Source organism: Dendrobates tinctorius, unplaced genomic scaffold, assembly GCF_039654945.1.
Source record: "Dendrobates tinctorius isolate UK_male_01 unplaced genomic scaffold, ASM3965494v1 ptg000254l, whole genome shotgun sequence".
In the NCBI taxonomy this organism is placed as follows: Eukaryota; Metazoa; Chordata; class Amphibia; order Anura; family Dendrobatidae; genus Dendrobates; species Dendrobates tinctorius.
Window position 1 is genome coordinate 7,117,269 of NW_027361921.1, and position 24,666 is coordinate 7,141,934.

Below are 24,666 nucleotides of genomic sequence, written 5' to 3' on the forward strand. Positions count from 1 at the left end.
CCTGCAAAATAGAAATGTAAAATAAGCTCTGGAAGTGGTTATCTTCCTCGTAGCCTAGAAGAGCTCATTTCCATAAAGAGGTAAAATAATTTCTTAACAAGGCATCTGATATTAGACACACAGGTAGAACTTTTTTTTAGAGTCCTTATAACCTCTGTGCCAATATTAATAGTTTAGATAAGTCAAATGTGGTGACAGATTCCCATTAACCCCTTCATGACCCAGCCTATTTTGACCTTAATGACCTGGCTATTTTTGCAATTCTGACCAGTGTCCCTTTATGAGGTAATAATTCTGGAACGCTTCAACGCATCCTAGCGATTCTGAGATTGTTTTTTCGTGACACATTGGGCTTCATGTTAGTGGTAAATTTAGGTTGATAATCTTTGCATTTATTTGTGAAAAAAATCAGAAATTTGGCAAAAATTTCGCAATTTTCAAATTTTGAATTTTTATTCTGTTAAACTAGAGAGTTATGTGACACAAAATAGTTACTAAATAACATTTCCCAGATGTCTACTTTACATCAGCACAATTTTGGAAACAATTTTATTTTTTTGTTAGGAAGTAATAAGGGTTAAAAGTTGACCAGCGATTTCTCATTTTTACAACAAAATTTACAAACCATTTTTTTAGGGACCACCTCACATTTGAAGTCACTTTGAAGGGTCTATACGGCAGAAAATACCCAACAGTGACGCCATTCTAAAAACTGCACCCCTCAAGCTACTCAAAACTACATTCTAGAAGATTATTAACCCTTCAGGTGCTTCACAGGAACTAAAGCAACGTGGAAGGAAAACACAACACAAATTTTCTTTTAGCATCATTTTTTTCATTTTCACATGGGCAACAGGATAAAATGGATCCTAAAATTTGTTGGGAAATTTCACCTGAGTACACCGATACCTCATATGTGGTCATAAACAACTGTTTCGGCGCACGGCAGGGCTCAGAAGGGAAGGAGCACATTTGACTTTTTGAATGGAAAATATGCTGGAATATTTAGCGCTTGCCATGTCATGTTTGGAGAGTCGCTGTGTGCCTAAACACTGGAGCTTCCCCACAAGTGACCCCATTTTGGAAACTAGATCCCCCAAGGAACTTATCTAGATGCATAGTGATCACTTTGGACCCCCAGGTGCTTCACAAATTGATCCGTAAAAAAAAGGACTTTTTTTCACAAAAATTATCTTTTAGCCTCAGTTTTTTCATTTGCACATGGGCAACAGGAAAAATGGATCCTAACATTTGTTGGGCAATTTCTCCTGAGCACACCAATACCTCATATGTGGTCATAAACCACTAGTTGGGCGCACGGCAGGGCCCGGAAGGGAAGGAGCACCATTTGACTTTTTGAATGGAAAATTAGCTCCAATCGTTATTGGACACCATGTCTCGGAGAGCCCCTGTGTACCTAAACATTGGAGCTCCCCCACAAGTGACACCATTTTGGAAACTAGACCCCTTAAGGAACTTGTCTAGATGTGTAGTGAGCACTTTGAACCCCCAAGTGCTTCACAAAAGTTTATAACGTAGAGCAGTGAAATTAAAAAATCATTTTTTTTCCTCAAATTATTTTTTAGCACGCTATTTTTTATTTTCACAAGGGTAACAGGAGAAATTGGACCCCAAAAGTTGTTGTCCAGTTTGTCCTGAGTACGCTGATACCCCATATGTGGGGGATGACCACAGTTTGGGCACACGTCAGGGCTCGGAAGTGAAGTAGTGACATTTTGAAATGCTGACTTTGATGGAATTGTCTGCGGGCATCATGTTACATTTGCAGACCCCCTGATGTACCTAAACTGTGGAAACCCCCCACAAGTGACCCCCATTTTGGAAACTAGACCCCATAAGGAACTTGCCTAGATGTGTGGTGAGCACCTTGAACCTCCAAGTGCTTCAAAGAAGATTATAACGCAGAGCCATGAAAATAAAACATTTTGCAACCCTAACCCTAATGGAAAAATACAAATATTTTCTTTATTTTATTAGTTGTGCCTACCTATGGGGGTGATAATCGGGGGGTTTATTTACTTTTTATTTCATTTTGATCACTGTGAGAGTGATCAAAATGAAAGAATGGAATCTGCAGCCGGCAGATTCGGGCGGGCGCACTGCGCATGCGCCCGCCATTTTCCAAGATGGCGGCGCCCATGAGCCGGACCCGCGGGACATCGGGAGCGACAGGGGGACTCAGAGGGTACCGGGGGGGTGAATGGGGGATCGGAATCTGACGGGGAGCGGAGGGAATGGGAGGGGGGGCAGATGCTGACATCGGCGGCAGATCGCCGCTGTCATTCAGTGGCGGGGGGCCATCGCCGGTGGGGGGGGTCGAATCGGTGTCTCCAGCCATGTCCGATGCTACTGCAGCATCGGCCATGGCTGGATTGTAATATTTCATCAATTTTCATTGATGAAATATTACTATCGCTCTGATTCGCTGTTTCACTTTTAACAGCCAATCAGAGCGATCCTAACCACGTGGGGGAGAAGCCACCCCCCTGGGCTTAACTGCATGTTGTCTTGTATCTTCGGGTCGGGTATCTATGGGGGCGTCATGGGTCGTTTGGGCACGACTTTTCATGACGCCTACGTAGGCGTCGTGTCGTGAAGGGGTTAAAGGTACTTAGCGATGTACCAGCGATCCCGACCAGCGATATGACGAGGTCAGGATCGCTGGTACATCGCTAAGTGGTCGCTAGTGAGCTGCCACACAGGCAGATCTCACTAGCGACGTCGGGGGGTCGCTACTTACGTGTCAGACGAGGCAATGAAGACGTCCTCCCGCCCGCGTCCACGCGTCGCTCGTCATCACAGCAGGAAGCCCAGCAGGAAGCTGACGACGAGAAACGGTCCAGGACGTTCTCGCGTGATCAGCGATAACCAGCGGGAGAGCGGTCGGAGGTAGCAATATCGCTATAACGTCACAAAAACCAGTGATATTGCTTAGTGTGACAGGCCCTTTAGACCAGAAGTTAACATGTGGCAACAGCATGCAGTGTGGTCATGGTGTGTATGGTTCCTAAATTACTTTATTAAAAGAAGGATTCAGAAATTAAAATTTTGTCCTTTTTTTTAAGATTTAAAAAACAAAACAGCAACAACAGCATTATTAGGTCTTTGCAAAAAAATGATGGAACAAGAGAGCCATGTACGTTCATCTCCCAAAAGCAAGCACCTACAGCAAGCTACTGTATTCAGGTGCCATTTTTGCATATAATATTGCTTTATTACACAAAAGTGTACAAAAAATTATATATATGTTTAAAACATGGATACTGTGGTAGGTAGACGGTATTGTTTAAATTTCAGGAATGTGAAGATTTTTCTATGGTCTTGGAAATAAAATGTACGTCTTGTTTGTCTCCCTAACTAGGAAGCACACTATTAGTGGCACGTAAGCCTTGGTTTCGGGATTTTTACTTAATAGTAAAATTAGGATCAAAGAAATATTAAACTGCCCTCCCTATTTACAGTATGTCAGAAATAATAAATACTGTTATTAAGGTGCTGTTACTGTAGTATATCACAGATCAGTTTACAGTCACACTGACTATGGACAGCATTTCTCTACCACTTGAGCCTTTGGATTATTTTCACATACTCAGACTACCTATATTCATTGTGCTTCAGTGCTGCGGTAATATACCACAATCAGATTTAGACCTTTTTCTATCCCTATGTGTAAAAAGCTGTGTTCTCTGACCACTATCTCTAGCCTGTAAAATACTAAAATTGCTCAATCTATCTGCTCATCCTTAATGGTTATGTCTGTGTATGCTCTACAACCAATGTAGGGTTCGAGCAGGCTCACAGGATGCAGTGACAAGACACGAGACTGAATGTGGTGTGAAATAAACTTTTAGAAATTTCAAGCCGCAAGGGCTAAACTGTTTCAACAAAAAAACAAGGTAACAACTATTCGTCCTCGCAGGGACCCGGGAAACAACGTAACAAACTAAGGGTCCTTATTTCTCTATAGTGCACTTAGCCTTCCGGGCATCGCTCGAGTTCACAGATACGACCACTCAGGGATTGCGGATGTGGCTTCCTTGTAATCCACGATTTCCTGGAAGGATTTGGGCTCGTCCGGCCCTGAAGAAACCAGAACGGTGGGACGCAGCAGGCCCTGAAGAAACCGGAACGATGGGGGCGCAGCAGGCCCTGAAGAAACTGGAACGGTGGGGCGCAACGGGCCCTGAAGAAACTGGAACGGTGGGGCGCAACGGGCCCTGAAGAAACTGGAACGGTGGGGCGCAACGGGCCCTGAAGAAACTGGAACGGTGGGGCGCAACGGGCCCTGAAGAAACTGGAACGGTGGGGCGCAACGGGCCCTGAAGAAACTGGAACGGTGGGGCGCAACGGGCCCTGAAGAAACTGGAACGGTGGGGCGCAACGGGCCCTGAAGAAACTGGAACGGTGGGGCGCAACGGGCCCTGAAGAAACTGGAACGGTGGGGCGCAACGGGCCCTGAAGAAACTGGAACGGTGGGGCGCAACGGGCCCTGAAGAAACTGGAACGGTGGGGCGCAACGGGCCCTGAAGAAACTGGAACGGTGGGGCGCAACGGGCCCCGAAGAAACTGGAACGGTGGGGCGCAACGGGCCCCGAAGAAACTGGAACGGTGGGGCGCAACGGGCCCCGAAGAAACTGGAACGGTGGGGCGCAACGGGCCCCGAAGAAACTGGAACGGTGGGGCGCAACGGGCCCCGAAGAAACTGGAACGGTGGGGCGCAACGGGCCCCGAAGAAACTGGAACGGTGGGGCGCAACGGGCCCTGAAGAAACTGGAACGGTGGGGCGCAACGGGCCCTGAAGAAACTGGAACGGTGGGGCGCAACGGGCCCTGAAGAAACTGGAACGGTGAGGCGCAACGGGCCCTGAAGAAACTGGAACGGTGGGGCGCAACGGGCCCTGAAGAAACTGGAACGGCGGGGCGCAACGGGCCCTGAAGAAACTGGAACGGCGGGGCGCAACGGGCCCTGAAGAAACTGGAACGGCGGGGCGCAACGGGCCCTGAAGAAACTGGAACGGCGGGGTGTAACGGGCCCTGAAGAAACTGGAACGGCGGGGCGTAACGGGCCCTGAAGAAGCTGGAACGGTGGGGCGCAACAGGCCCTGAAGAGACTGGTCGGGGGGAATCTCCCAGGCATCCGTTTAGAGGCGTTCGTCCCCCAGCCAGGTCATGACGCAGTCCAAAAACATAAACGTTGACAAACTCCGTTTACTGTCCCCTCAGTAACCGGGATGGGGCTCTGCGGCCGCCTATAGCGAGGTGGCGCCCCCTGAGGCCAGTAATGACGGGGCCGCAGCTGTGGGAGGAGACAGGGGGGCAGTGTCCTGGCCGCTGTACCGGATTGCTGTATCGTCGCAGCGGTCGCCTGAGATCCCGGTCCTGTCACGCCACGGAGAGAATCAGCAGGCCTCACTTTATCTGAACGTATGCTGGGAGGGATTCCCGGGGAGGGTCTCTTACGCGTCGCTTGTCGGTGAGTCCCAAGTTTTGCCTTCGCAGTCTCCTGCCTGTCTCTCTTCCACACACCGTCAGTTACCTCTGTCCTTTCTCTGTCACACGGCTTCCTCTCTCCTGTCAGGCTTTTTCCCAACTGCCACCTCAGCGCGCCCCCTGCTCCTTTTGCCCTAGCCCCGCCACCTGTTGCCCTGACAACTTCAGTCGCATGTCTCCCTTTGTAATCCTCCTGATGTGGTTCCTTCAATAACTCTGATGGCGGTCCCCTTGGTTCTGGCCCAGTCACTATATGGGGGTCCTCCTCCCCACATTCCCCCACCCTGTAAGCTCGCCAGTCCTCGGGCGAGGGTGTTAGTCTATTGAGATTGGCCTGTAAAGGTGTCAACATTCGTTGCCATATAAACTGGTCTTGTTCATACCGTTCGGGGGGTTTGCCGGCTGTTGACCGCTCGGAGCGTCTAAGTTCGACTGGGGTGGAATCTTCTGGGGTGGTGAACGTCGGTGGGCTGCATGATGCAGGCGGGTTAATTGTGTCAATTGGCTCATTATTGGGTGGAGGGCCCTTGGGGTCTGAAGGGAAATCCTCGTCGTCCGAGTCCCAGCATATGGACTCCGGTTCGGATGTCAACGGGACGGGTTCCAGTTGTTTCGGGTCGGTGGAAATACACGGGCGTAACATATTACGATGCACAATGCGGGTGGGCAGTGTTTCATCCTGCTCGGGCCGTATTTCGTACACAGGTCCATCTGGATGGATACGGCGTAGTACCCGATAAGGACTCTCTTCCCAACGTGACTCCAGTTTGTTCTAGGGGCGTTGATCCAGTACAAGCACACGGTCCCCGCTTTGGAGATGAGGAGGGGAAGTTGTAATCTTCCCTGGGTGTTCCCAGTCTTGGAGTTTGGTATGTACAATTCGGTGAAGAGTTTGCAGCCTGTGGCGATGATTTCAGACCCAGGACGACGCTCCGGTCCAGGGCCGAGGCTCTTCGGGGTCCAAATCTACCTCCGTGATCCCTTTACCCTCTCGTCCAAACAGCAGGGAATAGGGAGTATAGCCCTTAACTCGATGTACCCGGTTATTATAAACCCATACTAGTTCAGAAACATATTCAGGCCAACGAGCTTTCTCGTCACTCTCCAGAGTACGTAGCATTTGAATCAATGTCCGATTAAATCGTTCACAAGCCCCATTCCCTTGCGGGTGATATGGTGTGGTCCGGGATTTGTCAATCCCATAAAGATGATGTAGTTCTTCCATAATTTTCCCCAAAAAACATGCTCCCTGGTCGGAATGTATATGTTGAGGACAGCTGTACACTTGTATAAAGTTTCTGCAAATTGCGGAGGCAGCAGACTCCGCAGTCTGGTCTCGAGTAGGGGTGACCACAGCGAACTTGGTGAAATGATCCACCATGACGAGACAGTGTTCGTATCCCTGGAATGCGGGACCAATGTTCAGGTAATCCACCGTCAGGAGCTCAAGGGGTGCTGAAGTCACAATCGTCTGTGTTGCGGCTCTCTGAGCGGGCGGTTTGGCCAATTCACATAAACGGCAGGTACGGCAAACTTCGTCCACAACAGCCGACAAACGTGGGTGATAAACTTTCTGTTGTAACCATTGCAAAGTCTTTTTAACTCCAAAGTGGGCCCCTTTTTCGTGATCCTCTTGAGCCAGTTCGTGTAGTTGAGCTCCGGGCGTAACCACCTGCCAAACAGTCGTTGAGGTTGTTTGCGAAGTGATTTTACGGTACAGTTGTCCCTTTCAGATAATCAGCCTCTCCCATTGTCGCAGCATCAGCGACAGGTTTTGGGTCAAAGTTTGCCGTTGAGTATCAGTGGGTAATTGACCAGCGGCGACCCATGTCCAGAGAAGTCCAACTTCTTCATCTTCTTGTTGTTGTTGTATCCACTTATCCCGAGATTGTTCCAGGATGCCCCTGTGGGCCTCTGGGGAAGATACTTTTGAATCCACATTGGTGAGCACGGCAGCGGTAAGAGCGAACGGTATTTCCTCTCCTTCTAATTCTTCGTCTCGATTCTGTCCGGGAGTTGTGTGTCGAATCCTGGAGAGGGCATCGGCATGGACATTCTCGGCCCCTCTTTTGTAGATAATCTTATAATTGTACTTCGCCATCCGGGTCACCCATCGCTGCTCCAAAGCCCCCAACTTGGCATTTTCCAAGTGAGCCAGTGGGTGGTTGTCAGTTCGCACTACCACCTCGGAGCCCGCTAGGTACTCTGCGAATCTCTCCGTCATAACCCACACCACTGCGAGGAGCTCAAGCTTAAAAGAGCTGTAATTGTCAGGGTTGCGCTCGGAGTCATGGAGTGAACGACTTCCATATGCGATCACCCTCTCTCGGCCATCCTGAACCTGTGACAACACAGCCCCCAGCCCGTGAAGACTCCCGTCAGTGTGCAGGATAAATGGCTGAGAGAAATCCGCATAAGCCAACACTGGGGCATCCGAAAGTGCAGCCTTGAGATCCCGGAAGGCCTCCTCCTGAGGGTGTTGCCACTGGATTTTTCGTCCTTTGGCCCCAGCGGGAGCCCCCTTCAGCAGGTCATGCAGGGCTCGAGCTCGACATGCAAAATTCTTTACGAAGCGACTGTAATATCCAGCTAACCCCAGAAAAGCCCGCACATCTTTCACCATCTCGGGGGTAGGCCATTCCTGTATAGCAGCAACCTTCTCCCGGGATGGCCTCACACCCTCTGCCGAAACGACATGACCCAAATACTCAATCTGAGAGCAAAATAGGTGGCATTTCTGAGGTTTCACCTTCAACCCGTACTTTTGCAACCGGCTGAGTACCTGTCCCAACCGCTTCAGGTGGTCCTCGAAGGTGGCGGCATAGACAATGATATCTTCCAGGTAGATCAACGTAGCCTCAAATTTGAGATCCCCCCAGACATCGCTCCATCAATCGCTGAAAGGTCCCGGGGGCGTTGGCCAGCCCGAATGGCATCCGATTAAACTCAAACAGTCCCATGGGCAATATGAACGACTTCTTAGCTCTATCTTCTTCTGACATGGGCACCTGCCTGTACCCACTGGCCAAGTCAAGGGTCGAAAAATATGTTGCCTTCCCCAACACGGACAGGGATTCTTCTATGCGGGGCAGTGGGTATGAGTCTTTAATAGTGCAAGCATTCAGTTTACGATAGTACACTACGATTTTGTGTGGATTATCTTTCTTCCGGACCAGCACAATTGGGGCCACCCAGGGGCTTTGACTTTCCCGTATCACCCCTTTTCGCAGCATTTGGGCCAGCAAAGTTTTCACCTCTTGATAGAGTTGTGGTGGAATCTGTCGATATTGTTCTCGGATAGGGGCCGCTCCTGCTGTGGGGATCTCATGAGTGATGGCGGTGGTACACCCAAAGTCGTTTTCATGGCTAGCAAATACTTCATGGTACTGTCCAAGCAATATTTTTATCTGTGAGAGTTGGGCTGCAGTTAATCCAGAAAGCTCGGCCCGCATTTGCTCTAAAATATTTCGGCCCTTCTCTTGTGCCGAGACTTCGTGGGTCTGTAAGGTTCGTATTGTTACTTCCCAAGGATCCTCGGGGTGCACTCGTAATTGAACCGCAGGAGCTGGCAGCACTTCTTCTAAAGGCCTTACTATTTTGGCCAATACAATCCGTGTTTTCAGAACAGTGTCTCGGTCTTCAAGGTTAACGCAGCGTACCAGGACAGTTCCTTTTCGCACCGTAGCGAGGGAACGGGCCACCAGTATGCCAGGAGGTAGGTGCTCTGAGTGACAAGGCTCCACCTGCACCTCCACGCCCTCCAAAGGTATCGGGGCTCGAATTGGCAGGGCCACCATTGTCTGTCCAGGAGGCAGCACAAGCAGGGGAGCCGCTGACGCGATGACCTTGCCTAGAGCCTCACCCTCCTGGCAGTCCTGATGCACCCGGGCACCCCGCACCAGCTGCTGGAACACCTGTCCCTGAGCTGTGCGAGAACCCCACTGCTTCAGTATCTTTTGTGTGGGATCTTTAAGCAACAGGTTACCAAACTCTCTTAAAACATTCATGCCTAGGGTGACGGGATGTCGTTGATCAGCTTCTCCTTGAATCAGCACCACCCCTCTGCGGCCAAGGGGTTTACCGCACAGCATCACCTGCACCCACACTACCCCGGTGACCGGGACCGGCAGTTGGTTAGCGGCTACTAGTTTGATCATGGGTCCCCACTGAGGCCTTGCCACCTCCGGAAAGTTTTGTTGAAAGTACGTTGCGGGCATAGTGGTTACTTGTGACACCGTGTCCACCAGAGACCGGACGGCCCGGCCCTCTACTTCTGCCCAAACTACCGGACACTTTGCTATCAAATCTTCGGGACTTCCACCACCCCTAGTTGTGGTTTTCGGCTCCGAGCAGCGTCCCCCCAGCCCGGAGCCCTTTAGTTTAATGGCCGCCGAGGTGGGTATCTCCCACGCTGCGGACACTCTCGGGCGAAGTGGCCTGGTTCTCCACACTCATAACACCGGGCCGGTATAGACCGACCTCCCCGCGGAGAGCGTGACCCCCAGGGACCAGGATTAACGCTAGATCGTCCAGTCCCAGGTTCGGTTCTTCTCTTTACTTCAGCCAACTCGCCCTTTATATTTCGCAATTCTTGCTTCATTTCCTCCCCCCACTGAGGTTCCTCAACTGCGCTCGAGGAGGCCTCCACCCCTCGGACCTTCCCCACGGGGACCACCATCCCCTGCTCTTGCTCTCGAACCTGTGCCTGACTTCCCACTTCTGAAAAGTCTATTTGGGGATTCATTCTGATCTGTTCCCGTAATGCCTGCTTTATTAATGGATCTCGCAGTCCAGTCACCAGTAGGTCACGTAGGGTAATGTCAACAGGTCCTACCCCTACCCCATCTTTTCTTTCAATAGCTGTATGCAACTCTTGGAGTACATTCATATACTGAGTAATCGTCTCCCCCTCTGCCTGCATTTGGCTAAACAGACGGGTCCTTAACTCTCCCACATTAGTGGGATCCCCGTGGGTCTGTTCCACTATCTGTAACACCTTTTCAAAAGTGTTGCGGTGCCCCGGAGGTTTCAACATCACTGACCTCCGCATCTCCCCGTCTAGGGCCATAAGTGCCACTTCGGCTTCCAGGTCAGGGGTCATTGGGTGCATCCGAAAGAGCCCCCGCATTCGCTCTGTCCAGCTCCATAGCATAGTATTGGAGCCGGAGAATCTAGGCTGGTTGTTCAGCATGGCCCCCAATGAAATGCTGGTACGAGGACCCTCATTATTTACAGAGCTTTCAGCTTCACCATGTTCTGGGCCACCACTGTCCGCGCTCGGAGACTGCATCCTGCCGACTACGCCAAGTGTAGGGTTCGAGCAGGCTCACAGGATACAGTGACGAGACACGAGACTGAATGTGGTGTGAAATAAACTTTTATAAATTTCAAGCCGCAAGGACTAAACTGTTTCAGCAAAAAAACAAAGTAACAACTATTCGTCCTCGCAGGGACCCGGGAAACAACGTAACAAACTAAGGGTCCTTATTTCTCTATAGTGCACTTAGCCTTCCGGGCGTCGCTCGAGTTCACAGATGCGACCACTCGGGGATTGCGGATGTGGCTGCCTTGTAATCCACGATTTCCCGGAAGGATTTGCGCTCGTCCGGCCCTGAAGAAACCAGAACGGTGGGGCGCAGCAGGCCCTGAAGAAACCGGAACGATGGGGCGCAGCTGGCTCTGAAGAAACTGGAACGATGGGGGCGCAAGAGGCCCTGAAGAAACTGGAACGGTGGGGCGCAACAGGCCCTGAAGAAACTGGAACGGTGGGGCGCAACAGGCCCTGAAGAAACTGGAACGGTGGGGCGTAACAGGCCCTGAAGAAACGGTGGGGTGTAACAGGCCCTGAAGAAACTGGAACGGTGGGGCGTAACGGGCCCTGAAGAAACTGAACTGTGGGGCGCAACGGGCCCTGAAGATGCTGGAACGATGGGGCGCTACAGGCCCTGAAGAAACGAGATCGGTGGGGCACAACAGGCCCTGAAGAGACTGGTTGGAGGGAATGTCCCAGGCATCCGTTTAGAGGCGCTCGTCCCCCAGCCAGGTCATGACGCAGTCCAAAAGCATAAACGTTAACAAACTCCGCTTACTGTCCCCTCAGTAACCGGGACGGGGCTCTGCGGCCGCCTATAGTGAGGTGGCGCCCCCTGAGGCCGGTAATGACTGGGCCGCAGCTGTGGGAGGAGACAGGAGGGGAGTGTCCTGGCCGCTGTACCGGATTGCTGTCTCGTCGCAGCGGTGGCCTGAGATCCCGGTCCTGTCACGCCACGGAGAGAATCAGTGGGCCTCACTTTATCTGAACGTATGCGGGGAGGGACTCTTACGCGTCGCTTGTCGGTGAGTCCCAAGTTTTCCCTTCGCAGTCTCCTGCCTGTCTCTCTTCCACACACCGTCAGTTACCTCAGTCCTCTCTCTGTCACACGGCTTCCTCTCTCCTGTCAGGCTTTTTCCCAACTGCCACCTCAGCGCGTCCCCTGCTCCTTTTGCCCTAGCCCCGCCCCCTGTTGCCCTGACAACTTCAGTCGCATGTCTCCCTTTGTAATCCTCCTGATGTGGTTCCTTCAATAACTCTGATGGCGGTCCGCTTGGTTCCGGCCCAATCACTATATGGGGATCCTCCTCCCCACACCAACATGATCTTTTATTTAATAAAATCATAGAATGTTTAAGTTGGAAGGGACGTCTAGGGTCATCGTGTACAATCCCCTGCTCAATGCAGGATTCACTAAACCATTACAGACAGATGTCTGTCTAGCCTCTATTTGAAAACTTCCATTGAAGGAGAGCTCACCACCTCTTGTGACAGCCTGTTCGACTCATTAATCAGCCTCACTCTCAAAAAGTTTTTTCTATTATCTAATCTGTATCTTCTACCTTTCACTTTTATTAAATTACTTCTTGTACTACCAAATGATAATAAGGATGATCCCTCTACACTGTGACATCCCTTCAGATATTGGTAGACAACTATTAAGTCTCCTCCTAGCCTTCTGTTTTGCAAGCTAAACATTCCCAGATCCATTAACCATTCCTCGTATTATGTACTTTGCACTCTGCTCACCATCTTGGTAGCTCTTCTCTGAACTAGCTTCAGTTTATCCATGTCCTTTTAAAATTGTGGTTCCCAGAACTCGTTACCGTATTCCAGATGAGGTATGACCAAAGAAGAGTAGAGGAGGATAAATACTTCACGTGATCTAAACTCTATGCTTCTCTTAATATATCACAAAGCTGTGTTTGCCTTTATTTGCTGCTGCATCACACTGTTAACTCATGTGCAGTCTGTGATCTATTAGTATACCCAAGTCTTTTTTACAAGTGCTGTTGCTTAATTCTATTCCCTCCATTCTGTAGATGTAATTTTCATTTTTCTTGCCCAGATATAGAATCTTGCATTTCATAGAATCATAGAATGGTAGAGTTGTAAGGGACCTCCTGGGCCATCTGGTCCAACCCCCTGCTCAAAGCAGGATTCACTAAATCATCCCAGACAGATGTCTGTCCAGCCTCCGTTTGAAGACTTCCATTGAAGGAGAGCTCACCAGCTCTCGTGGCAGCCTGTTCCACTCATTGATCACCCTAACTGTCAAAAAGTTTTTCTAATATCTAATCGGTGTCTCCTTCCATTCAGTTTTATCCCATTGCTTCTAATCTTTCCTTGTGCAAATGAGAATAAAGATGATCCTTCTACAATATGACAGCCCTTGAGATATTTGTAGACAGCTATTAAGTCTCCTCTCAGTCTTCTTTTTTGCAAACTAAACATTCCCAAATCCTGTAACCGTTCCTCATAGGACATGGTGTGCAGACCAGTCACCGGTTTCCCTGTTAAATACCATTCTATTAGTCACTGCCCATTGTTCAAGATTATCTAGCTCCTTCTGAATCCTTTCTCTGTCTTCTCTACTGTTAGCTATCCCTCCTAGCTTTGCATCATCTGCAAATTTGAACAGTTACCTTCAGTTCACTTATCTAGATCATTTATAATAATGTTGAGCAAAACTGAGGCCAGGACAGAGCCTTGTGGTACCCCACTTGAAATACCCTTCCAATTTGATATGCAATTATTTATCACCACTCTTTGCGTAGATCACTGGGCCAGTTATGAATCCACCTAACCGTAGTCTTGTCAATCCCACATCTGGACATTTTTTAAATAAAGATCGTATGAGATACTTTATCAAATGATTTGCTGAAGTCGAGATATACTACAGTCATGGCCAAAAGTTTTGAGAATGACACAAATATTATATTTTCACATGATCTGCTGCCCTCTGGTTGTTGTGTGTGTTTGTCAGATGTTTTTATCACATACAGAAATATAATTGCAATCATATTATGAGTAGCAAAAGGTTATATTGACAGTTAGAATGAGTTAATGCAGCAAGTCAATATTTGCAGTGTTGACCCTTCTTCTTCAGGACCTCAGCAATTCTCCCTGGCATGCTCTCAATCAACTTCTGGATCAAATCCTGACTGATAGCAGTCCATTCTTGCAAAATCAATGCTTTTATTTTGTCTGAATTTGAAGGTTTTTGTTTGTCCACCTGTCTCTTGATGATTGACCACAAGTTCTCAATTTGATTAAGATCTGGGGAGTTTCCAGGCCATGGTCCCAAAATCTCTATGTTTTGTTCCCTGAGCCATTTAGTTATCACCTTTGCTTTATGGCAAGGTGCTCCATCATGTTGAAAAAGGCATTGTTGTTCGCCAAACTGCTCTTGGACGGTTAGGAGAAGTTGCTCTTGGAGGACATTCTGGTACCATTCTTTATTCATGGCTGTGTTTTTAGGCAAGACTGAGAGAGAGCCCATTCCCTTGGCTGAGAAGCAACCCCACACATGAATGGTTTCAGGATGCTTGACAGTTGGCCTGAGACAAGACTGGTGGTAGCGCTCACCTGGTCTTCTCCGAATAAGCCGTTTTCCAGATGTCCCAAACAATCGAAAAGGGGATTCATCAGAGAAAATGACTTTACCCCAGTCCTCAGCAGTCCACTCCCTGTACCTCTTGCAGAATATCAGTCTGTCCATGATGTTTTTCCTGGAGAGAAGTGGCTTCTTTGCTGCCCTCCTTGAGACCAGGCCTTGCTTCAAGAGTCTCCGCCTCACAGTGCGTGCAGATGCACTCACACCTGCCTGCTGCCATTCCTGAGCAAGCTCTGTACTGCTGGTAGCCCGATCCCGCAACTGAAACACTTTTAAGAGACGGTCCTGGCGCTTGCTGGTCTTTCTTGGGCACCCTGGAGCCTTTTTGGCAACAAGGGAACCTCTCTCCTTGAAGTTCTTGATGATGCGATAGATTGTTGACTGAGGTGCAATCTTTCTAGCTGCAATACTCTTCCCTGTTAGGCCATTTTTGTGCAGTGCAATGATGACTGCACGTGTTTCTTTAGAGATAACCATGGTTAACAGAAGAGAAACAATGATGCCAAGTACCAGCCTCCTTTTAATGTGTCCAGTGGTGTCATTCTTACTTAATCATGACAGATTGATCTCCAGCCCTGTCCTCATCAACACCCACACCTGTGTTAATGTTGCAATCACTGAAACGATGTTAGCTGGTCCTTTTACTGCAATGATGTTGAAATGTGTTTTGGGGGATAAAGTTCATTTTCTAGGCAAATATTGACTTTGCAAGTAATTGCTGTTAAGCTGATCACTCTTTATAACATTCTGGAGTATATGCAAATTGCCATTAGAAAAAATGAAGCAGTAGACTTTGTAAAAATTAATATTTGTGTCATTCTCAAAATTTTTGGCCATGACTGTATATCGCATTTACCGGATCTACCCTGTCAGTGATTCCATCATAGGAGGAAATTAGATTCTTTGTGGAATTTTAGGTAAAAGATAAAGATTGACAGATGAAGAAATACAGTGCTAAGCATAAATGAATACATAATATTTAACCCCTTAATGACCGAGCCAATTTTCACCTTAATGACCAAGCCAAATTTTACAGTTCTGATCGGTGTCATTTTATGAGGTTATAACTCTGGAACGTTTCAACATATCCCACTGATTCTGAGAATATTTTCTCGTGACATATTGTACTTCAGGACAGTGGTAAAATTTTATTCGATATGACCTGCATTTATTTGTGAAAAAAATGGAAATTTATGACAATTTTCAACATTTCAGTGTTTGAAGTATGAATTCTTATGCCCTTAAATCAGACAGTTATGTCACAAAAAATAGTTAATAAATAACATTTCCCACATGTTTCCGTTAAGTCATTATGATTTTTGAAGCATAACTTTTTTTTTTGTTAGGAAGTTAGAATAGTTAAAAGTTGACCAGCGATGTCTAATTTTTCCAAAAAAATTTACAAAAACATTTTTCTAGGGGTCACATCACACTGTCCTACCTCCCCCACTGCATCTAGCTCACTCAACTCTGATTTTGAACCAATCACAGAAGAAGAAGTAAGCAGGCTCCTTGCATCTTCTCGCCCAACCACTTGCACCAGTGACCCAATTCCGTAACATCTCCTCCAGTCCCTTTCCCCTGCTGTCACCGCCCACCTGACAAAAATATTTAACCTCTTTTCTGGTATCTTTCCCTCCTCATTTAAGCATGCCATCATACATCCACTACCTAAAACACCATCCCTCGACCAAAACTGTGCCACTATCTATAGACCTGTCTCTAATCTACCCTTCATCTCTAAACTCCTGGAACGCCTGGTCCACTCCCGTCTGATCCGCTATCTCTCTGATAAGTCTCTTCTCGACCCTCTCCAATCCGGTTTCCGCTCTTTACACTCTACTGAAACTGCCCTCACTAAAGTCTCCAATGATCTACTAACAGATAAATCTAATGGTCACTACTCCATGCTAATTCTCTTGGATCTCTCTGCAGCATTCAACACTGTGGTTCATCAGCTCTTCCTCACTATGCTCCGCCCCATCGGCATCAAGGACACCGTTCTCTCCTGGTTTTCCTCCTATCTCTCTGACCACTCCTTTACTGTATCTTTTGCTGGTTCCTCCTCCTCTCATCTTCCCCTTACTGTTGGGGTTCCTCAAGGATCAGTCCTAAGCCCCCTCCTCTTCTCTTTGTACACTGCCCCTATTGGTCAAGCAATCAGTAGATTTGGTTTCCAGCACCATCTCTATGCTGATGACACCCAATTATACTCTTCTCCTTACATCACGCCTGCCTTTTTAGAAAACACCAGCGATTGTCTAAACGCTGTGTCTAACATCATGTCCTCACTATATCTCAAACTAAACCTATCAAAGACTGAACTTGTGTTTCCTCCCTCTACTAATGTACCTATACCCGACATTGCCATCTCTGTGTGTGGTTCCACTATTACTCCCCAGCAACATGCCCGCTGTCTTGGGGTCATACTAGACTCCGAGCTTTTCTTTGCCCCCCACATCCGATCACTGGCTCGCTCTTGTTATCTGCACCTCAAAAACATTTCTAGAATTCAACCTTTTCTTTTGACTCCGCAAAAACTCTTACTGTTTCTCTTATTCATTCTCGTCTGGACTATTGTAACTCTCTTCTAATCGGTCTCTCTCTTACCAAACTCTCCTCCCTCCAATCTGTCTTGAATGCTGCAGCCAGGATCATATTCCTTGCCAATCGTTACACCGATGCCTCTACCTTGTGCCAGTCATTACAATGGCTACCCATCCACTCCAGAATCCAGTACAAACTTATTACCCTCACCCACAAAGCTTTCCATGGCTCAGCACCACCCTACATATCCTCCCTCGTTTCAGTATACCACCCTACCCGTGCCCTACGTTCTGCTGATGACCTGAGGTTAGCATCCTCAATAATCAAAACCTCCCACTCCCATCTCCAAGACTATACACGCGCTGCGCCAATTCTTTGGAATGCACTTCCCAGGTCAATACGATTAGTCCCCAATCCCTACAATTTTAAGCGTGCCCTGAAAACTCATTTATTCAGACTGGCCTACCGCCTCAACACATTAACCTAACTATCCCTGTGTGGCACAGTCAAAAGTTTTACCATAACCAGGTTCCCCGCATCATGTTCCCATATGCTTTTTGCATCTATTAGCCCTCTGTGTCCGTACTGTTGCACACTTAACATTATATTAAAACAGTGGGGATGATGTCCAATATTAATTTAATAATAAATTAAATGTAATAATATGAACTAAATGTACAAACAGCCCCTCTGAAAGCAATGGATGGCAGACCATCCGGTGAGAAACCACTATGCACACTGGGTATGGTGGAAGGTGAAACTGACAAGGTGTCATATACTTGTAATAGATACAGCAACACGCAAAATAGATAAAATACCCTTTATTAAAATATTAATGGGTGTACACATTAAGCATAAAAAAGGCATCACCAAAATTTATACATAGCATGATAGCATGGTAGGCTATGACATGAAGTTTTATAAATAGCCATATAATGCAGGCTCAGTAATAAAAAAATACAAAAATGGTATACTAAATAAGGTCCCCAAGGAAATTATATATAATGTATGGTACTATTAGGAAATGCAATAGCGATATATATGTGCATAGATCAGAGAACAATAGGTTCCAGTGCGTGATAAAGATTCATCGTGCAAAAAGCAAAAATCGCATTGTACAATGGGGAACAAAAAAAATGTTAGAGAATTAATACCTCATGAGCCAAAGATGGATGCCTAGGAACGCGCCCCGACGCACGTCTCGGAGAAGAGAACTGTTCTCTGATCTATGCACATATACACTCACTGGCCACTTTATTAGGTACACCATGCTAGTAACGGGTTGGACCCCCTTTTGCCTTCAGAACTGCCTCAATTCTTCGTGGCAGAGATTCAACAAGGTGCTGGAAGCATTCCTCAGAGATTTTGGACCATGTTGACATGATGGCATCACACAGTTGGCGCAGATTTGTCGGCTGCACATCCCTGATGCGAATCTCCCGTTCCACCACATCCCAAAGATGCTCTATTGGATTGAGATCTGGTGACTGAGGAGGCCATTTGAGTACAGTGAACTCATTGTCATGTTCAAGAAACCAATCTGAGATGATTCGAGCTTTATGACATGGCGCATTATCCTGCTGAAAGTAGCCATCAGATGCCTGTTCTTAGCTGAGAGGAGTGGTACCCAGTGTGGTCTTCTGCTGCTGTAGCCCATCTGCCTCAAAGTTCGACGCACTGTGCGTTCAGAGATGCTCTTCTGCCTACCTTGGTTGTAACGGGTGGCAATTTGAGTCACTGTTGCCTTTCTATCAGCTCGAACCAGTCTGCCCATTCTCCTCTGACCTCTGGCATCAACAAGGCATTTCCGGCCACAGAACTGCCGCTCACTGGATTTTTTTTCTTTTTCGGACCATTCTCTGTAAACCCTAGAGATGGTTGTGCGTGAAAATCCCAGTAGATCAGCAGTTTCTGAAATACTCAGACCAGCCCTTCTGGCACCAACAATCTTGCCACGTTCAAAGGCACTCAAATCACCTTTCTTCCCCATACTGATGCTCGGTTTGAACTGCAGGAGATTGTCTTGACCATGTCTACATGCCTAAATGCACTGAGTTGCCGCCATGTGATTGGCTGATTAGAAATTAAGTCTTAACACACAGTTGGACAGGTGTACCTAATAAAGTGGCCAGTGAGTGTATATCGCTATTGCATTTCCTAATAGTACCATACATTATATATAATTTCCTTGGGGACCTTATTTAGTATACAATTTTTGTATTTTTTTTATTACTGAGCCTGCATTATATGGCTATTTATAAAACTTCATGTCATAGCCTACCATGCTATCATGCTATGTATAAATTTTGGTGATGCCTTTTTTATGCTTAATGTGTACACCCATTAATATTTTAATAAAGGGTATTTTTATCTATTACAAGTATATGACACCTTGTCAGTTTCACCTTCCACCATACCCAGTGTGCATAGTGGTTGGACACTTAACATTATGGCTGGTCCAAACAAACAGGGCAATTGTTATCACCCACCTTTCATGTCTACCTTTTTTCCTCATAGATTGTAAGCTTGCGAGCAGGGCCCTCATTCCTCTTGGTATCTGTTGTGATCTATGTGATTATTGTTATGCTGTAATGTCTATTGTCTGTAGAAGTCCCCTCCGAGATGTAAAGTGCTGCGGAATATGTCGGCGCTATAGAAATAAAATTTATTTTTATTGTACTATCTTTATACAGTGGGGAAAAAAATGTTTAGCCACCAATTGTGCAAGTTCTCCCACTTAAAAAGATGAGAGATGCCTGTAATTGACATCATAGGTAGACCACAACTATGAGAGTAAAAATGAGAAAATAAATCCAGAAAATCACCTTGTCTGATTTGGCAAGATTTATTTTTCAAATTATGGTGGAAAATAAGTACTTGGTCACCTAAAAACATGCTATATTTCTGGCTCTCACAGACCTGTAACTTCTTTAAGAGGCTCCGCAGTCCGTTCATTACCTTCGTAATGGCACCTGTTTGATCTTGTCATCAGTATAAAAGACACCTGTCCACAACCTCAAACAGTCACACTCCAAACTCCACTATGGTGAAGACCAAAGAGCTGTCAAATGACACCAGAAACAAAATTGTAGCCCTGCACCAGGCTGGCAAGACTGAATCTGCAATAGGCAAGCAGCTTGGTGTGATGAAATCAACTGTGGGAGCAATAATAAGAAAATGGAAGACAAACAAGACCACTGATAATCTACCTCAATCTGGGGATCCATGCAAGTTCTCACCCCGTTAGGTCAAAATTATCACAAGAACGGTGAGGAAAAAATCCCAGAACCACACGAGGGCACCTAGTGAATGTCCTTCATAGAGGTGGGACCACCGCAACCAAGGCTACCATCAGTAACACACTACGCCGCAAGGGACTCAGATCCTGCAGTGCCAGACGTGTCACCCTGCTTAAGCCAGTACATGTCCGGGCCGGTCTGAACTTTGCTAGAGAGCATTTGGATTATTCAGAAGAGTAATGGGAGAATGTCATATGCTCTGATGAAAACAAAGTAGAACTGTTTGGTAGAAACAAAACTCATTGTGTTTGGAGGAAACAGAATGCTGAGTTGCATCTAAAGAACACCATACCTACTGTGTCGCATGGGGGTGGCAACATCATGCTTTCGAGCTGTTTCTCTGCAAAGGGATCAGCACGACTGATGAGTGTACACGAAAGAATGAATGGGGCCATGTATCGTGAGATTTTGAATGCAAATGTCCTTCCATCAGCTATGGCATTGAAGACCCCATAGAAAACCTTTGGCAGGATTTGAAAGTCTGTTTTGCCCAGCAACAGGCCAAAAACACTGCTGTAGAGGAGATCTGCATGGAGGAATGGGCCAACATACCACCAACAGTGTGCAACCTTGTGAAGACTTACAGAAAACATTTGACCTCTGTCATTGCCATCAAAGGATATCTAACAAAATATTGAGATGAACTTTTGTTAATGACCAAATACTTATTTTCCGCCTTAAGTTGAATAAATCTTGCCAAATCAGACAAGGTGATTTTCTGGATTTGTTTTCTCCTTTTGACTCTCATAGTTGTGGTCTACCTATGATGTAAATTACAGGCCTCTCTAATCTTTCTTTAAATGGGAGAACTTGCACGATTGGTTGCTGACTAATTACTTTTTTACCCACTGTATTAGGTATGGACTGATTAAACCTTTTTTTTTTCTTGTCTTCCAATATTATACTGCATGATATTCATATAGACAAGCTGATTATTTGTGTCACTGTAATGTCTTATTAGTCTGTAGTATGATTTACAGTATCATTCCTTACATGCAAATTCTTGTTGCCCGCTCCTTTTTTGTGAAAACCCCCTACCACCTTTATCTACTTGATTTTATTCCCTTTTGAATCCTCTTGCATGTCCCATTTACTTTCTGGTTCATGTCTTTTTTTATAAGTAATCCTTAATAAACATTTTTTACATTTCATACTCTTTTAAGTGGTGTTTTTTGGGGGTACTTTGTACCCTGATTTTGATTGTATATGTTAGTAGAACCCACCTGTTATTGATCTTTATTTGATGGGAAAAACCCTATACCGACATTTATATGTCTTTTGGATATTTTTATGGTTGCATCTACTATTTTGTATGACTTTCATAATTTTTAAGAACACCACCAAGTCTTCTAGGAATGGAATGAACAAGGTGGTGACATATTACAACAGTTTATCTTTTCCATTCTTCAAGAACGATGTCTTCTAAAGTCTAGTTGATGGATGGAGTTTGATAATCAACTTGTCTTTTCAGAATTCCTTATACGTGTTTGATTGAGTTCAGGTCAGGAGACATACTTGGCCACTGAATCACTTTCACCCCGTTCTTTTTCAGAAATGCAATAGATGTGTATTTTGGATCATTGTCTTGTTGGAAAAGTGAATGTCTACCAAGGACACAGAGTGATGGTAGCATCTTCAGTATTTCTGTAGAGCAATATATCTGTGAATTCATGATACTATCAATGAAATGTAGCTCCCAACACCAGCAGCTCTCATGCAGCCATAGATAAGGACCCTGCCACCATGTCTCACTGTAGGCACTATTAATTTTTCTAAATTAAATGTTTTGAAATATTTCCAAATACCAACATCCAGACTCTAACAGAGGTTGTTCTTAAAGAATGAAAAAAATTAGATTTTGAAATATGTCACCGACTTACTTATTTCATGCCTAGAAGACTTGATGCTGTCACATCAACTAATTTGAGTAAAACTGAATGATTTTGTAATGAAAGCTATATTATTAACCTGAATTTCATGTTGTGGCTTAAAAAATGTTCTGTGAAACTCAGTTTTGTCAAAATTTTGGAAATTGTTCTTGTATTCTTGTATATTGATTAAATCTTACTTTTCATTTATGCTGAACACTGTAAATATTTCACACCACTTATGTTTACATGTACTGTATGTATAGCTTATAATAAAATATTGAATCCATATTGTTTTATTTTTTATTACAGGATTTAGTATCTTTGTGCAACTTTCATAATTATGATAATCTCCGACACTTTGCAAAAAAACTTGATCCTCGAAGAGAAGGCGGTGATCAAAGAGTAAGTACAGTGTTAAGAAAGTACTGCTAGAAGCTGGGGGAATTACTTTCTACATTAAAGAATAAAACGTGTTTTTTTTTTTCACTTCTCCATTGCAGAGATATTAGCAATGAAAGAATTAGCACATAATGGATTAACTATTTTGAAGTCCAAGTGGGTGTCATTAGTTATTTTTCACCGGGAGAGTGTATGAGGTGCCCAGTCATAAGCAAGCAACAACATACCAGAGATAGAACATGCCCACCACAGCTTAGGCTTCTCAGTGTGTAAGATGTAATGACGCAGAGCGAATCTCCTCTTCTCACTTCATGATTAAACAAGCTGGTTAATGCACAAATGGCTCACACCTTTCAGATAAAGTCCATATGTGACTGCGTCACATTGGAAACCCTTTCAACAGCTCTTCTCCTCTTGTAATACTGTCAGCTCTGCTGTACTGCCCCTCACCCCTCACTGCCTATCCAGTGGTGAGAGCTCAATTTATAGGTCATAGATGAACCAGACACAATGAAATTCATTATTGTACCCACAAACCATGAATAGAATATACATGTAGTAACCCTTATACATAGCAATACATGTTTGTCAAATCTATTTTATGTCTGGCATTCTGTATGTGAACCAGGTAGCCCATAATGCACAATGCTATTGTATACATGGATGCGTGTGACTCATTCAGTATATTTCTATAATATTTCATTATGCTGGACTTCCTGTCTCATGAACTGAATGAGAAGCATAGTCAAGACTGGGAAGAATTTTGCTATGTGTCAGTGCAAATGTATATTTAATTTTGTATATTGTCTTAGTATTTCATTGAGTGGGGTGTATATGTAAGGGTGGACGACCGGACCGTGGATACCTGCGTGCTAGGGCCAGAACTGTCGAGGCTGGATCCTCTGTCTGGGGGAAGCATTAGCAAGCCGGACCTTCCTCCTGACCGAAGGGGGGCGGGGGAATATAAAGAAAAAGCGCGAGCAGCAGCGCAGTTTAGCGCCAACCCAGGGAAGCGCGCAGTCAGGCGAGCGGCGCACTCTGCTCCCCCTCCCCATTGAGTACTGATGCTGCGACCAGGCCCCACCATCTCCAGAGGGACCGCTGCTAGGAGAGTAGCCGTGCGTTCGGCAGCAGTCCAAAGAGAGGAGTGCTCCATCCTGGGAGCACCAGCATCACGCAGACCAGTGTCCGTCGCCTCCCGCCACCAACAGTGGGGACCAGAGAGAGGAAGCCGTGAAGCGTGGGCCCAGTGACAGCCAGAGAGCAAGGCGCCTTTATGCTCCAGGTCTGTGAGTACAGGGCACGTGACACATAAGAGTGACTGGGTACGGGACAGACACTTGCGCTCTGACTTTACCAGTGTATATTTGCTGAGCCATGGTTGGACTCGTACAGGACTGTGGCCCGCACCCTTGTCAGCCACTTACAGCATATGGACTAGGGGCTCAGTGGATGGTATCAGAGACCAACTGCTGCCGCCAGAAGACAGGGCATTGATGCCCATGGACCCCATTGGAAAAGACACCGTGACAGCATTGCCAGCGCTATTGACTTCATAGTCTGAGGGACTACTGACTTGCTAGCCTTATTCACCGAAACTGCCATTACCTGATCCTTTGTTTTTCAACTCAGAATATCCTTTGCAAATTGTACTGTTTAATCCCCTGCTTAATTGTGAACCTCCTTGCGTGGAGTATTCTATTAAAAATTGTTAACCCTTGCTCTGCCTCCTGTCCGTCACTGCATCCCACAACTTGCTCACATATATAGCAGCATTGTGCATCCTGAGTTTCCTCATTCATATGCAGAATGCCAGACATAAAATAGATAAACTCACATATACTGTTATTTATGAGGGTAGAATTAGAATTAATTTATGATCTAGACTTACAATTATCAATTTCATTGTGTAATGTATCATCAGCTTATCTGGTTGGGATATATGGTTTTGTTCTACCTGAGCTTACAAGTTGAGCTCTCACCTTTGTACAGGCAGTGAGGGGAAAGGACTGTCCAGCAGAGCCATACCTCCCAACTTTTGAAGAACAGAAAGAGAGGCAAAGTATGTGGTATGCTATGTGTGCCACTGCACATTTTGCCTAAGCCTCTAGCC

The 24,666-nt window shown here is 46.2% G+C and overlaps 1 protein-coding gene across 5 annotated transcripts in view; it reads left to right on the forward strand.

Moving 5' to 3' along the window:
* The window catches only part of LOC141067709 (glutaminase kidney isoform, mitochondrial-like), a 484,569-nt gene that overhangs the window by 314,035 nt on the left and 145,868 nt on the right, over nt 1–24,666 (forward strand). For all 5 annotated transcript variants that reach the window (XR_012226460.1, XR_012226459.1, XM_073558127.1 and 2 more), the window contains exon 14: nt 22,464–22,556. Coding sequence is in view for 3 of the 5 variants with exons in the window: in XM_073558127.1 (XP_073414228.1) it covers nt 22,464–22,556 (93 nt within the window). In the remaining 2 variants the exon portion in view is untranslated. The remainder of the gene's footprint in view (nt 1–22,463; nt 22,557–24,666) is intronic.